This window comes from Brienomyrus brachyistius, chromosome 3, assembly GCF_023856365.1.
Source record: "Brienomyrus brachyistius isolate T26 chromosome 3, BBRACH_0.4, whole genome shotgun sequence".
In the NCBI taxonomy this organism is placed as follows: domain Eukaryota; kingdom Metazoa; phylum Chordata; class Actinopteri; order Osteoglossiformes; family Mormyridae; genus Brienomyrus; species Brienomyrus brachyistius.
In genome coordinates this window covers 11,236,410-11,252,956 of record NC_064535.1, presented here as the reverse complement: position 1 = coordinate 11,252,956, position 16,547 = coordinate 11,236,410, and the positions used below count along the sequence as shown (strand labels likewise).

The following is a 16,547-nucleotide window of genomic DNA, read 5'->3' as shown; positions in this document are numbered from 1 at the left end:
CAAAGACAATGTAATTACAGGCCATGAAATGTTTGTGAAATACACATTTTTTAAACTTTACCCATATGTATCAATTTACATAGTCCTTTGTATCATCTTAAAAAGTTGCTAAGAACTATGATACAGGCGATGTCACCTGTTATTTTTGGATCGGATAACCTTCCCCATTATTAGGAACTTTATAATCCGCGAGACAAAAAAAAGTTGACTATAACTGGAATACATTGGCCTATAATAATAATAATAATAATAATGAAACGTAAAATTAATAACACAAGACATAGCACACGGTAAAATGTGTACCATTTTTCCATACTCGCTTATGTTGTTGTTTAATATAATGAATGTTGTCCTGTGATACACTCAAAATAATTATGCTTCTCGGTAATATAAAAGTTTTCTATACTTACTAAAGCTTGTGCTTCGTCATTTAATTCCTACTTGAATAGGCTATATGTCACGAAGATAAAAATCACATATCCATAAAAAATAGGCAGAGGCTAAGTGCACCACTCAGTGTGATGACGGTGAAGGGTTTGCGCTTTTTTAGCCGTACTAGACTATAAAGCAAATCGAAAGCAAAAAGACCTGTCATAATGAAAACAAAGACATTATAGGACTTATCACAAAAATGCAAGGATAGCCTAATAAAATACGTAATATTTTTTTCTTCAAATATCTCACATATTTTTAAGCAATGCTAAAGATTTTCATACAAAACTCTTACGCGAAAATTGCACGCAAATAAATTAGACTTCACAACAGGCCTAAATTAAACTTCTAGTCAGGTATAATACGTGAGAAAAATCTGTTTAATTGTTTATTTTTGCTTATCGCAGTGATTATAAATGCTTCTGTTTGTGTTTTATGGTTGCATATGCTAAAACTTTGTACATGTTATTAGTTATAAAATAATTACTATTCACATTTTTTGTTGGGTACAATAAAGTTAAACAATTTATGAATTACGGACTGATTGTCTGAAATATATTCATTTTAGCCAGTTTTATTTACATTACGCAATAAAATCAAGATTTCTTTAAAGGCTCTTTATCCATTCTGTCCTCCTGCTGAATTCCCTTGCAACACTGAAAATCATAGCACACCATACTTTTATTGAGGTTAATGTACTTACTTCGTCAGCGGTAATTGATTAAAAAGTAAATATATCTTTTTGTCAAATCTTGAAACAATGATTTCTACAGTACGATGCGTCATTAATAGCAGCACAATAAGATCTTGATAGAGTGAAGCTTTGTCAAAGTGAGGCGCATGCAAAGTACAAAAGTCCGCGTTGTCCAATCAGAGTGCAGACTCGCTTAATGTTATCCAATGGGAAAAATGCGCACGCAGGTGGCTGCGCGGTTATCAGCGCATCCCGCTGCGCTCACATCACAGCCCGAGTCAATTTAGAAAGTCTCCTTACTCCGTACTATATCCAAAGCACTAAAACACATCATCTGTTCTTTCTACTTCCGAGTGGATACCCATTGTGGACGCACACGGCAAATACACAAGAGACTGTCTGAAGTCAAGCTTTTTTTTTTTTTTTTTTTTTGAACGAACAAGTTAGAAAACTACGCTTTAGAAAAAGTAAGCTTTTTTTGCATTGAACTTTTAACTGTTGCAGCTTTGGGGATCAGCTCCATAAGGCTGGTAGTTGTGTCTGTGTATTCTGACCGTTTTCTTCTTTTTACTTTCTTTTTTTATTTGGTTTTTATTCTTACCGACGCGCATTCAGTGGTTCATGCTCACAAATGTTAGCAGTTGGGCAGATGGATACTAATCGGCAGAGTGCTTTCGTCCTAGGCAGTACACCGCTGGCAGCTTTACACAATATGACTGAGATGAAGACGTCTTTATTCCCTTACGCTCTGCAAAATCCCTCGGGCTTCAAGGCACCTTCGCTCACAAACCTGAACTCGCAGCTCTCTTTGGGCACGCCGCATGGAATAAGCGACATCTTGGGCAGACCGATCACAACAGCTGGACAACTGCTTTCGGGATTTCCCAGGATAAATGGGCTGGCCACCTCTGCGGGGATGTACTTTAATCCGGCTGCCGTTTCTCGGTACCCGAAGCCCTTGACCGAACTGCCTGGCAGAGCTCCCATATTTTGGCCTGGTGTAATGCAGAGCTCTCCATGGCGAGACCCACGGGTCCCTTGTCCCGGTAAGTGTTAAGTTTGAAATACAATACTTGGGTGCTTAAAAGCCGTACTAGAAGTCATTGACGCCTTTAAATTTAATGAACGGGCTGGAATGTTTCAGTGGACCTTATTGCTAAAATGTCCCATTATGCAACGATACTAACAGCAATAACAGTAATAATAAAATATTCATTATATTAAAGTGTTGCAGTGTTGCTTGTATAGAAAGTTTGTTTTTGTAAAAGATTTGAGAAGTATCATTTCAAAATAAAACCGTAATTATGTTTTCAGTAAAAAAATACAGAATCGGTGTAATAAAGGAAAATAAACACAGTTAGGGGTAAGTATGCTGTATGAGGATCATGTCAGTGGTGTTGAAACTGATTGCCAGAATTTTATGCATGTGTACGTTTTACTGACACTGAGATCTCTTATCTCCTTAGCCCAGGCGAACATGATGCTTGACAAGGACGGCAAGAAGAAACATTCCAGACCCACATTTTCAGGACAACAAATTTTCGCTCTGGAGAAAACTTTTGAGCAGACAAAGTACCTGGCGGGTCCCGAAAGAGCACGTCTAGCATATTCTTTGGGGATGACCGAAAGCCAAGTGAAGGTAACGATGCTGCATCCCAGTGATTAAATATGACATTGTTTCAAACCGAGAACCTATTGTTTTTGCTACTGTTAGCAGTAGAAGCGAAATACTGTTACCGATTCTTTTTTTTAGTATTTTATATTCTTCAGTTACGCCCCCGTCATATATTCTTGCCTAATAAGCATGAACGATGAACGATACTGCTTATATTAAGCATATATTGAATTTAGTTGCAGCTCATAAAATGTAGTGAATATAATTAGCCACCACCCCAAGTGATATTTTGCGTGCGTAACTCTTTCCATTTTTAAATCAACAGGTTTGGTTTCAAAACAGAAGAACCAAATGGCGGAAGCGACACGCAGCTGAAATGGCCACAGCCAAAAAGAAACACGACTCGGAAACGGAGAAAATGAAGGAGAGCTCGGACAATGAGGACGACGACGAGTACAATAAACCACTGGATCCAAATTCAGACGACGAAAAAATAACGAGACTGCTGAAGAAGCACAAAGCGACGAATATGTCCTTGATCAGCCCCTGCAGCAACAGCTCGGACGCCTTGTGATAACTTAACAGGAGCGGAGGACTTGCCGTTTCTCGATACTCCAAAAGCTAAAATAACCAGGGTATACACCGTTCAAATATTGAGGAGAGGGCGGTAATTGGAAATATGAGATATATGTTGTACAGACGATAATGTAAGTGAGATGTATATATTTTTTACTGAATAAGTTATGTGATGAAGACACCCAATACAGGGAAGCAACTTTTTTTTTCTCCCCCCCAAAACAAACATTCTTCTTGCGTTAATACTAGCTTAATTTTGTTGTCAAGTGTCACTTAACAAGCGATTCCCTGTTTTTAAAGTTTAAAAGACTGCGCAGGTACATAATGTAAAATGTTGTAAATTATGATGTAAAAAGTTTTGTTCACATTTTCCATTTAGACAGTTTTTTTTGTTACATTTTAAGGAATTTATGTTTTTATTTTACCAAAAAAACTCGATTACTGTTTATGTTGAATTAAGAGAGTATTATTACTTCCACAAAATGTAGGAAGAAAATCTTTGTATTATCAATAAATTATTTAACAAGATATTGCTTTATATATCCTGTAGTATTTGAACAGGATGCAGTATACACATTACAGATTATTGTTCCAACATTGGGACAACATGAAACGAGTCCGATTGTGCAATATTATTTACACTACAACCTGTTTATGGTAAACTAACGCGGGGCGCTTCGGATCCGCCTTTTTCGAACAGTAGCACTACTGTGCTACTAAGTTTCCGTCATATTATAGATCTGTGACGTTTACCATTTCTAAACATATGTGGTTCACAGTTTAGTATCAAATGAACTGATACTGTAATATTACCCATTTACGAAAGAGAATGCAAAAATATCACCAAAATATAGCCCACGGGTATAAACAGGTCACCATTTTATTGCTTAAACTACATGTGGGACACAAAATTAACGTACTCAGAGTTTAACATAAGATCCATGTAATTTATTCGAACAATTCATTAAATACTAAGATCAACTTAAATTAAGAACGATACGTCCCTCATTGTTCCGCTTCACACCAACCTAACCGCTACATAATACACAGTTCAATATATTGGCTCGCACACGCATCCGTAATGTTACAGGTACTTAGAAAACTACTCCTTTTACTTTTACTTGGATATAATTTTCCTTATTTCTCACAACGGAGAAACAAGTCAAAAACAGCTCATGTGATGATTTCCCTTCACGATTTTTAAAAATCTGCAGTTATCATACAACATGATTTTTATTCTTCTAAAGTTGACTCTGATCTGATTCTGAACCTGAATATTCGATAGTTTTTAACAATAGGGTATTTTTCAAAAAGAGAGAAAATACATTTAAATGATTTTGATGCAAGGTTTATGGTCTTGATATGGATGAATGTTTTGTCGGGGATTCCCGGTTGATTATAACGGTGACCTAGTAGTATATTTTAATAACGCATAATTATTGCAGCTTTGGTAGCTTATGTGAAACAAAGACTGGGTAAATTGCACATTCCTATTAAACAGACAACAGGAAAACGAAATGAAAAATTACTGGGGATTAGCTATATAGTACGGGATAAGAACATATTTTAAGTACAATCTTGAGTTACAGTACACGCATATTAAAAAGGCAAAAAAAACTTGACAATGAAGTGAAGATAAAGGCAACGATTTATGCGAAAGACAGCCAGTGATTAAATTCATTTGATGACAATAAATCACACAGTTTGAATTCTAATAATTTTATTGCTTCAGAGCCACATAACCAACTCTAAAGGCCATGTAGTTTACGGGGTAGAATCTCTATTTGCTTGAAGAAAAAAAAATGCGATTATAACGCGGCCATTTCCACGCTATCACGTGACCTGCAAAAAACGTTTACAAGCAGTTTTGTCTAGAACCAAATCACACTGTCAAGACGACACCAATTCTGAGGCAGGCACAAAATTATTTCCACTTGTAGTAATTTTGATGAAGAATCAATGACGGTTTCACACAATTTGTGAACTCTGTAGTGTACTAAATTAAATCAATAAACTAAACGTTTATGTTTCATCAATAAACTTCTTAATCGCAGTTTAATGCTGTAATGAGCTAAGAGTAATTAGTTGCAACATAGCTTTGAATGTTGCAGACGGCTACATACAGAATTAAAAAGCAATTTTTTCTGCAATTAGAATATATACAATTTATAACTGCACATCTTTAGCTACTGTTGGATTAAACTGTTTTAAGTTTGTCTTTCACAATGTTCTTATTTAAGTATACAATACTTGGCACCGAAATGCAGTAACAAAAACAGGAAAAAAAAAGTGTACAGTTTAAGATACCCAAGCCTAAAAACATCACATTCAGAGCCATAATATTATGTAGAAATAAGTTAGAATAAGAATAAAGTGAGACTACTATATGTGATAAACAGCATCTTATATACTTGAATGATCTATGGCATTGCTTAAAATACCTTTTACAGGCTATATAAATCAGGTTCGCTGAATAATCTAAAACTGCTAGATTTAAAGGTCTTAAATGCCTGATAGGGCACCTGAAACAAGATCCAACCCAACAAATTGTAAGATATCCCTATTTCAACATTGAATGTTGGTACGAATTTAAAATTATCCTTAATTTAAGTATAGAAAATGAAAAGTAGCTGATGACTGTGAGGCATGGCTGTGTGTAATATCCACCCAAATCAGCAATAACAAAATCAATGAAATGAAAATAACTATCTATTCTAGGAATGAGACCACAAAGTCGTGGTAAAAAAAAGGCAATAAAACCATCAATACATCTACATATACAATAAATGTACAAATAAATCTACCAATATAGATATACAAGTTTTTTGCATTGCACTTTACTTTTTTAACATCTTACATACTGTATGGAAGTATCTTCTATGTAGAGGCATTTCTATAAAATGTAAATATGGTATCTAAAATATGTAGTATTTTCAATTAGAGTTTTGGCAACAAACCTGTGATGTGTAAAATAATTGTCCATATTTCGGGCTCCGTTACGGGGAAGATGATGACGGGTGAGGTAAGTGAGGGATTTTCTTGAGCACAGTCCAATATTTTAAGCATTTCTCGAGCACAGTCCAATATTTTAAGCATTTCTTGAACACAGTCCAATGTTTTAAGTGATTCTTGAGCACGGTCCAGATGTCTGAAGCACTGTGAACCAACTGCAGTCTATGGATGTGGATTTAAGGACTCGGCAGCAAAGTCTGTACATGTTTTTTATATTGATATTGTTCTTAGAGGTCGGTTTCTTGAAAAATCTTCTCGACCCTTTGGCACCGCTTACCTGCAAAATTGAAAGCACGCTAACAATGAAAAGCAGTAGATGAGTAACTTTTCCAATTTTAGAGTGCAAAAATAATGAAAGTGAAATAATAATAATAATAATAATAATAATAATAGTAGTAGTAGTAGTAATAATAATAATAAAATAATATTTACCACAACATCACTGCACGACACAACACTTGTGCTTATTTGCATTAGGTTTACCTGCCCCTGCTGTTATTCGAAATGACAGGAAGACAGGCTGCAACAGAAACAGACACAAACGAGTTTGTAAATGCATCAGACTTGGTCTAACTCTCAGACACGGAAAACGTATAAGATGTTTTTCCTGGTTTTAAAACACATACTCAAAAAACACAACTCGAAGCTGAAATAAGCAAACACATCACATAAATGCCCATGTTCCTGCTGTAATGTATTTATTTACCAATAATATATTTTATCTGTGTAAAACAGTTTCTGCTAACAATTTTCACTGTGAAATTACAGATTTTCATTAATCATTGGTCTGAATGATTTTCTTTCTCTTCCACTAATAGGCTAAGTGAAAACAACAAAACTCTGAATTCATCTAACTAAGCTTATAGCTTATTTCACAACCAATTAATGTGATGATACAGTTACCGAAGACAGCAAAGAAAGTTGTGGGCAGTAACAGCTCCGAAAATTAAGAAAGCAATAGAAAAAGTAACCGAGCTTTACTCTCTTAAATAAGTGCACCGTTTGTCTACTTGCACTCACAACAACAATGTTGATTGGATGGTGTCCATATGCGAGTGATATAAAAGAAGAAGATAGAAAAACAACACAGATATAGCACTGGGGGATCAGCAAGAGTACAGTGTGATTGTGTCATGGGCTGAGTATGAAGTGTATGACAGAAAGGGCAGGACAGCAGTCATCTCTTCAACAAATAAATATGTAAACAATCCTGCAAGTATTTCCAAGCTGGTGTAAATAAGCCCGAAATAGCATCTCCTGCGAAATTACACAGTAAAAGCTCATGACAGAGTGCAAGACATCTGAGCAACCTATTACTGTTTATATTACTGATCGAAGAGAGTGAAGCAAAATGAAAGGTTCAAAATGAAAATGCAGAAGATTGGCGAAAAACTATACGGCACTCAAACGACAGACTTAATGAATTAAAAAAAAACCAGACAGCTGACAGAGAGAGATCAATAATGCTGTTACCTTATGGTCCCCCATACAGACGTTAGGCCCTATATTATCATAGTTCACAGCTTTGTCCTCATTTTCAGGCTAAAGGTTAAAACAAACAAACAAACAAACAAATAAAAAACAAACAAAAATTCAGTTAAATGCCTTCATAACTAAGAAAAATGCATTCAATAAAAACAAACCACAGATGCTTAAGAAACAAACAAGCTTAAAGAAAACTGCAGAAAATGTTAAGAGAAAAAGGAAATTATAAAACAATTAATCCACAAATAATAAAAAGATCTTTATGAAGAATATATTATTTTATTCTAAATATTTTCCTACAGAATAATATTCAAAAGATGTAGAAAAGATACGTTTTTTTTTTTTTGTACTTGAACTAAAGACTTTTTAAACACTCTTCATTTTAAAGTCTCCAAGCTGGATGCAACCAAGCATGACTAGGTGAGATGTGCTTAAGGACAAAAAAGTAAAAAATGAACCATAAACTTAAATTTGAATTAACTTCAAACCAATAACAGTGTCTAAGGTCACCACCACAGCAGCGCACCAATGGCAGGGCTAGAACACAGATATTACCTCTTCGTAAGGCATGCATCAGCACTTTCCAATATGTTTGGGGAGCATCGTGCCACTGACTCTGAGAGCCGAGATACATTCATCAAACAGGACTTGATCATTTACAAAGGCAGCATAAAATTGTGGATTTTCGGGCTGCATAATCTTTAGACAGATAAACAAATTACCAGGGCTTTCCGGCAGAAACAAGCACACACTCGGGTGAGCATTCATTACCGCGTGCTCTGCGCTGCCGACGAGCCGCCCAGGCGGCAGGCAACCTTTGGTGTGTTAGGGCTCGGAAAGCAGAAAATAACATGATGGCAAGTTAACGGACCGTGCCATGATAGATGATGCTGCATGAAGGCTGTTTACAGCCCCATGTCTCTACAATCTGTGGCGCCTTGTGTCTGCGTCGACGCTCAGTGCCCCGTAAGCTCATCTGCGGAGATTCACACATTAGGGGATTTAAAAAGAAAAAAGAACAAGGAAAGAAAAGAGAAGCTCAGGCTGGACCCTCTATTATCAACAGTTAACAGCCAAAAACAGATATTACTGATTTAAGTAACATGTGCGTGTATCTCAGTTTTTGAAATCATCCTTTTCTTTTGTTTGTTTAAAGTTGCTTGCTGACGATTTTATATTCAGGTTTTACCGGATATAGTTAGCACTAATAGGAGGATAAGGAAAATATTCAGTGAGCTGGTAATTCATTTATATATGAACAGGATCTATATATTCAAGATATTTACGCTTAGAAAATGACACGGTGTGCTACTGCTTTAAGAGTATTCCAGTTGCCACTGAGGTCAAACTATCTGCTAAATGTTTGCAATGAAAAAATTAAATGATCAGATAACAGTATATTTAGCTTCCAGTTTAGTAACATTAACACTGAGCTGTAATTTATTTTTAAATACATATCAAAATATCATAAAACAATTCTTATATTGTTAGCCTAACATCTAGCTTTAACATCCCTTAACCTTACATGGCAATTTCAAGTAATTTACCATGGTCAGCTGGTATGCTATACTGCAGAATGTTGTTATATGCAACAATTGTGTCATAATCCAAAAATAACCTAGAAAACAGATTAAAAATGCCACAATTTAAACTTCACAAAAAATACTCATAATAGTCAAAAGTAATCACTTGACAATCAAGTGTCACAGCGTTATTTCAGAAGCTCCAAATGTAATACTTATTATAGTTACTGATAACTAATCTTATTACCACATAATTTATTCTGGCTAAAGTGTACACATTGTTGCACTATGAATTCATCACTACCAAGTCTTCAACATGGTAAACAACTTATATTTCATCATTATTATATTTGTTTATTTTATGTGTATAAAAAACAAATGGTAAATTCCTAAGCAACAGATTGATCCCCTGAACCTCCTATGGTTTTCTTGGTGTGCAGAATTCATTTTTTTAAAAACTCCACAAGAATCACATTCCAAGGTCATTCTTGAGTTTGTTAAAGAAAACACTGAAATAGAGTCCAACAGAATCAAGCACGACTTTCATGTGTTTATAATACTGGGCCATTAAAGAAGGTTGCAGATCTGTATGCGTGTTGGATGGATCTAGGGTAGAAAGATTTGCCTGAGCATACAATGCTAGTTTGGATCTGTGACATTGTTGACTTTCAGTAATAGGAAACGGGGGGAGAGTAGTTTCTAGAGCTGAAGAAAGCAGAGTTCTCCTGGGCCACGGTGGTCATACACACAACTGGCACTCAATGAGAGCCTGGATATGTACTGCCTATGTGGACTCAGCTTATCTCCGCATATGAATATTCACAGATGCCGTATCTCCATCTGTGGGGCTGGCGGAGCTGAGAGAGAATAAGATGGATAGACAAAGATAGAAAAGGAGGAGGAGGGAGAGGGGAGGGACAGACGGGTATTGAGCGATCGAGAGACCCAATATCCACTACGATTTTGGAGAGCGTCACTGACAGTGTAAGAACCACATCACCTACCGAGGCAAATTCAACAAACTGTTGTGGATCAGAGGCCGGTGAAATTCATGTAAGTATGGATGGAAATTTAAGGAGACAAACTCACTGCATGCTTCACCAGGTCCAGCCACAAAAGCATTTCTCACCACTGTTGTTAAAAATATATTCCTAGAGAATTTATAATACGGAACACAAGGGCAAGAAACAAATAACCGCAAGAAGCCCAATGCAAGCACACACACACACACACACACACGCACACGCACACGCACACGCACACACACACACACACACACACACAAATAAAAAGTGCCACATGGCAGGTTGGTTTCCCAGCTCCCTGGCCATGCAAACCTTATACAAGCCAGTATCTGATATACTCTGAAGTGAAGGTAAAAAACATCAGAGATCCTGTTCGCGATTTACAGTGGTCTTCCAAACATGGGACCAACACACCCAGTGGGTGAAACTGCACAAGATGAACAACTCAAAACAAATATCTAAGAAACCTACTAGTTTGTCTACAAAGTCTAAAAACTGTTAAAACTGGTATAAGACAATAACTTCAGTTTAAAGAGATTTAAAATGAAATAACTCCACCAGACCAGAACCTCAGAAAGACAACCTTCAACTGAATCCAGCAATGAAGTCAGGTGGAAGGCTGGCAATTTATTTATTTAGTAGACTAGCTGAAGCCTATTTTTCAGAATCAAAATGCTCCCGCTCACTATAGACCATTTCCCTTCCAATTCATGCCTAAGCCAAATAAAAACACAAAAATCCATGGCAGAGGTGCAGTGATATTGTAGTAGCTCTGCACACCAGAAGTAAATTAACATTAATTATATTATTAGTCATTGTTCATTGGGAATTCTTAATTACATAAGAAACCATTAAGAACAATTAATGAAATGGACATTCAATGTTTTAAATAAAGTTACCATAAGCATTACACATGACAGACACCAAACTACGTAAACCACATATTAAGTGTTATGATGTGTCATTTTAGGGACCTGGGAGGTTAACATTAAAATCTTGTCTTTAATTAACAAATAAAAACCTAAACCAAATGCTGGTTTGTGCAATAAAAGCAACTTTTTAACATTTCTATTTCATGTGAAAATCCCAGCACATGCTGGCAGGAAAAAAAAAAAAAAAACATTTCTGCTGGCTGAAGTGGGGGTCAAACTGACATCTAAAGGAAATACCTATGCCGGATGTACAAGTATGTCTCTGGTAAGGCCAGGGGGTAACTTACCTTTAAAACCAAATCCTTGGCTGAGGCGGACATCAGGATACGGTCACACCAGGCAGGGCACCGGGTGTTCATGTACTGCTTTCCCTCACTGACATCTTCACTGTATGGGTAACTGGTTACGAAACAACAACATTTCTATACGACCAAAATATATATTTTTTAAAAACAGGCATTCGCAAAGACAGACAAGTGAAAAAAAGTATCGAATAGGACCAGAGTCTAAAAGCAAATCATGACAATTACTGAATGACGTGGAATCAAGCGTTTCAAAAACTTGAGACACTGATTTTTATTTAGAAATTCTTAGGGAAGAAACCAGTGTCAGTAAAAAACAAAAAACAATGATTAAGGAGAGAGTGTGAGGGTGTGTTGGCGCCACAACACGATGCAGAAAGCAGAGGTGGGGGGGGGGCAGCTGTGTTAAGCCAGGATTCGCTGCCATCAAAAAGAGATTAGGGCCGTGGCAAATATCCAAGAGAGGCCGTATTGGAAATGGGAGGAACAATTCAGTGATTTAAGTTCTTTCTACACCTACCGAAGCCAAAACGGATTTACATTATTGAAAATCCAATTCATAACTCTATCTCATTGAGCTAAAATAGATCTGAATGACGACAATCAAATTAACTACTCTAGTACCTCAGCACAAACTAGGGTGTTTCACACTGTCCGAATAACTGTATAAATGCTTGTTTGTTAAATGTATGTGCTAGGAGACACAGATAAGGAATGAAGTGTTCAAAAATACATCCATCTATCCATACATCCATCTTCCAACCACTTATCCTGATCAGGGTTGCAGGAGAAGCTTAACGCCGATCCCAGGCAGAGGAGGGACCAGGGATGGGGCAAACCATGGATGGGATGCCAGTCCATCACAGGGCACAAAGATACACTATGGGAAATTTAGAGACCCAAACTAGTCGAACTGCAGGAAAAAAACTGCTGTACCTGGACAAAATTAGGGGTTAGTGATTCGGTATCTGGTGATATCTGAAATGTTACTGCGATATGATATGATTAAATTCAGTAATTCATTATCAGTATTTTCAATGCCGGGAAACATAAGCTGATATTAGTGGAATCTATTTGAATTGTTCAGCAATTTTTTCGCCAGCGTTTCGGCACATTTAATGATATGAATTGATATTTGTTGAGTTAATTAAATTGTCTAGTGGCCTTAGCAATCAATATTTTAATTAGAATCGATGAATTGTTATACCCCTAGACAAACCCCACAAAATATGGGGAGCCTGCAAACTCCAAATAGAAAGCAGAGGTAGGATTCAAACCCCCAACCCAGGAGGTGTGAATCGACAGAGCCACCCAAAAGTGTCAGATCCAACAGGTTTTTAAAAAGCAGGAGCTAATTAGTTCACACATTACCACTCCTATAAAACACCTGCTATGGCCATCACCCATAATCAGGTCCTTTTGCACTCCGATATCCATGCATCAGTGATGGGGAAATAGGCTATCTAGTCTCCAATAATATAAAGGAAATCAGTGAGGTGAACTGACTGGCCATCGCTGTAGTTAAGCTTCAACTTGCTTAACAGCTGTTCCTTAGAAAATGTTACAGTTGCGCCATAGTGGCCATGATCACACAAGGGTCAAGGGTCTAAATAAGCGTAAGTGAATGGCTTCCAGGGAAGGAAGGCGGCTCCGATATACCGGCACACAACCCCCCCCCCCCCCCCCCCACCCCAGCAGGCGGGTGCACAGGGACCGTGGAGGCCGACTTACAAAACTAGCAGTTCCAATTAGCATTAACTGCACCCCCAGCATCGGGAAAAGCTGCTGATTGTAAGGAGGGGTTAAACTGATCCGCGGGATGAAAGCAAAAGAGAGGAACAGAGCAAATGGTAGAGTGGGACAGAGGCAGACGTGGGAAAAGGAAGAGAAAAGGAAGAGGCAGAGAAAATGGAAGAACATCCTCATCAAGGCACTACGTCCTTTACGAGGCTGAGCCTCCCAAAGGTTTTCGGAGACTCTAATGACATGATACTGCTACACCTCTGAAGAGAATTTCATGAACCCATGCATGATGAAAAATACTGACTGAATTTCAGACATGATGCAAAACTGGTCTGTTGTGTAACTTTAAAGACTCGTGCTTCAATTAGGCAAAGAGTCAACCAATAAGACTGAGGGACATGCGTGTAGGAAATGTGTCGCACTGATAACTGGACAACTGCAAACATCTGAATTGTTTTGAAGATATATTTTATGGAAGAATTCGACAAAATATGCAAAGATATCGATATAAACATCTAGGTTTTTGAACATTATAAACCATCTATTATCAATAGCTATTCAGAAATTCCAATCACCATGCTTTTTCAGAGGGGGGGGGGACTAAAGACAACAATAAAATTACTGTTTTCCCCACTGATCCTGTGCTGAAAATTATTCCTATGCACCATGTGTGCCTGACGTCCAACAAAACAGCACGGATGGTAACAAGGCTTCCCTGCCTGCTGAACCATAACAGGGAAAATGAACTGACCAGGCTGCACCGATACTGCACAGTAACTACAGTTTGCCAGTTTAGCTCAAAACACTTAAGAGCAAAATTACCACCTTTAAGCCAATTTGTATTTTGTATAGTGCCATTCAAAAAAAAAAACAATAATAATACCGGTGTAAAAAAAAAAAAAAAAACCTGGCAGAGTTCAACGCACAAAGTTGATTGTGAAACAATAACCTGCACAGGAAGAGAGACACAACCATCACACCAGCATTACGACAGATTCAGAAATGATTCATTAGAATGGGTGACTGATCTGCAGGCAATAACAGTGACGGACTTAATATGACAGAACTTAATGATGAAAGTTCCATCAGTTACAATAACAAAACAGTGTATGAAAACTAAGCAAATGGAATAACTAACCATGCAAATAAATTCAAGCTGTGATTTAAAATCAGCAACTGAACAGGGAAAAATTAAGGATTTAATAATGGAATCATAATGGGATTTTAAAAATCGATGCCCATGTTTTGCATTTTTTTACCAATTAAGCTAAACCAGACTTTAATAAGCAGCTTAGAACAGAAACCATTCTGGCAGTATGATGAATACAGAAAGGATTCTTTAAATAATTTTTTGATCAAGAAACATCTAGTATTATCTGTGAACCAGCTCACGCTGCCGGTGACCAGGAGAAATGTAAGAAAGACCAGCTGGAGTTGCCAAGTGCCATGAGATCCTCAGACGGAAATCCGAGGTGGGATTAGGAGACGTACTGGAACACTAACAACTAAATTCCAAAAGAGTTTTTTTTTTTTTAAAGACATGGGATGGTACCTTGCCTACAGCCACGACACTCCAGTCCCTCTTCACTTGGTGACCAGAGGGACGGAGGACAGCGCAGATGTGCAGGCAGTCGCATTTCCCCTGACGACATCACGCTAGATTACATGACAGCCTTAATGCAACGACAAACAATAGAGTGGCGCTTTCAGCAACATGATTAATGCGCCTGATTAGTGCGCCCACAAACTTATCTGAGAGCAAACTTAGAAGGTGGGTGTGAAGTCTGAAAGCCGTCAGTTCCTATCGGGCCCATATTACCTGAAGCAAGAGTAATTACAGTAATTAATGGGCAGAGCTGATAAACACAACAATTGCCCACCTGTACACCAGGGCTCTGTGATTCTGAAAATGCTGCCATGCATATATGGTGTGTTTCACCACCAAGTGCTGTCACCAGAGCAGCACAATGGGCAGCTTCTCAAACGGCTACAATGTATCATTTCATTGACGGAATGAGTTGTTTTTTGTTTTTTTTTAACCAGAACACCAGGAGCTACGAATTAACACACTTATATTTGGCAGCTATAATTAGTTTGTCTTCAATCATGCCGGCACCTTTACACAGAAGGCAAAATCATGCTACTTTGAAAGAATGTGCAACCAGCATGTTAAAAGGTAGCATACCAGTTTAAATAGTTTAACTTGTGGCTGATGGATTTCCGGTACAAGTTTAGAGTGCAATTGCTACGCCTTTGAGAAATCAGCCTAACTTGCTTGAGTATTTACACGTCCAATGATATAAATGAGTAAAGTTGACTATTGCGAGGCATGTTAGCAGAATGTCTGTAATAAAGTTGTAATAACCTTTAGTCTCAGTCATTGGATGTGCTTGTTTAAATATCTGGGCGGTTTAGCAAAAACTCCAGATACCAATGTGTGATTGTTTCCCCAGCCAACACAGGAAGTCAACCTGGCATAGCACTTTGTCCATAGCAAACTAACAGCCCGGGGGGAAAATGACTCAAGCCAAGTCCCTGGTCAACATTCATTATCTAACAGTTAAGCAGTCTTATCTTGTACTATATAATGACAAATAAGTGACAAGTCAAACAGTGTTCCATTGAGAAATACTCTATTTAATGAGGGCAATATAAACTTGTGAATACAAGGGGAAGGAGCAGAGATAGGAGTTACTGTGTGAAGGCGGCGAGGTGAGGGCTAAGGTGGGGCAGCGACGGGCTAAGCTCATGTGACTCCCAGTTGGGTGAACTGGTATGAAGTCAATCCCACTCCTTCAGCTCAAATCAATGCCCTCATGAAAGCATTTTCCCTTCTGCCAAGTCTGCCACCTGCCAGTGGCCCTTAACAGTTATAAATAAGCCAAACAGTTCATGATATACGACTTGCACGTTTTCATCACAACGTCCAATAATCAGATTTGCTGCCATTTTCAGACATTACATACATTCAGATTGTAACTAAATTTCTATTACATTATGTGTTTTATTAATCTTAATTAGACCCTAGCATTGAATATTAAGACGCGTAGAAACATCATATCCCTGAGAAAAGATCTGCACTGAATGAATTGTTTCTAAAGAGGTCCTTACTATGCATTTAAATCATCCCCTACTAGATGCTCACACAGAGGGTCCCATTCACTAAAAGTCAGGATAAGGTGACAAGACACATATGCATAGTGATCTC

The 16,547-nt window shown here is 37.6% G+C and overlaps 2 protein-coding genes across 5 annotated transcripts in view; one reads left to right on the top strand and one right to left on the bottom strand.

The window, feature by feature from the left end:
- Positions 1-1,399: 1,399 nt before the first annotated feature.
- On the top strand, positions 1,400-3,845 carry nkx6.2 (NK6 homeobox 2). 2 transcript variants are annotated; one of them, XM_049007881.1, is made up of 4 exons: positions 1,400-1,593; positions 1,810-2,172; positions 2,593-2,765; positions 3,067-3,845. In XM_049007881.1, the coding sequence occupies exons 2-4, from the start codon at positions 1,839-1,841 to the stop codon at positions 3,313-3,315; spliced, it is 756 nt and encodes a 251-aa protein (XP_048863838.1). In that variant the 5' UTR covers positions 1,400-1,593; positions 1,810-1,838; the 3' UTR covers positions 3,316-3,845. The 2 variants fall into 2 exon arrangements, with proteins under 2 accessions (XP_048863838.1, XP_048863837.1); XM_049007880.1 differs by having other exon boundaries at positions 1,400-2,172.
- Positions 3,846-5,020: 1,175 nt separating this feature from the next.
- LOC125738681 (inositol polyphosphate-5-phosphatase A) overlaps positions 5,021-16,547 on the bottom strand; it is a 118,238-nt gene continuing 106,711 nt past the window's right edge. Inside the window, exons 13-16 of one of the 3 annotated variants that reach the window (XM_049007879.1) lie at positions 11,582-11,693; positions 7,803-7,871; positions 6,762-6,849; positions 5,021-6,625 (exon numbers count right to left, since the gene is read on the bottom strand). In XM_049007879.1, coding sequence (XP_048863836.1) covers positions 6,769-6,849; positions 7,803-7,871; positions 11,582-11,693 — 262 coding nt within the window. In that variant the 3' untranslated portion in view covers positions 5,021-6,625; positions 6,762-6,768. The remainder of the gene's footprint in view (positions 6,626-6,761; positions 6,850-7,802; positions 7,872-11,581; positions 11,694-16,547) is intronic. The other 2 variants (XM_049007877.1, XM_049007878.1) reach the window with 2 other exon arrangements.

What these genes read in the sequence shown, in the direction of transcription:
- nkx6.2 (XM_049007880.1), top strand. Translation starts at nt 1,758, where the DNA reads ATGTTAGCAGTTGGGCAGATGGATACTAATCGGCAGAGTGCTTTCGTC. An exon ending in CCCACGGGTCCCTTGTCCCG is followed by an intron (nt 2,173 to 2,592) that starts GTAAGTGTTAAG and finishes TTATCTCCTTAG; the next exon opens with CCCAGGCGAACATGATGCTT. An exon ending in TGACCGAAAGCCAAGTGAAG is followed by an intron (nt 2,766 to 3,066) that starts GTAACGATGCTG and finishes TTAAATCAACAG; the next exon opens with GTTTGGTTTCAAAACAGAAG.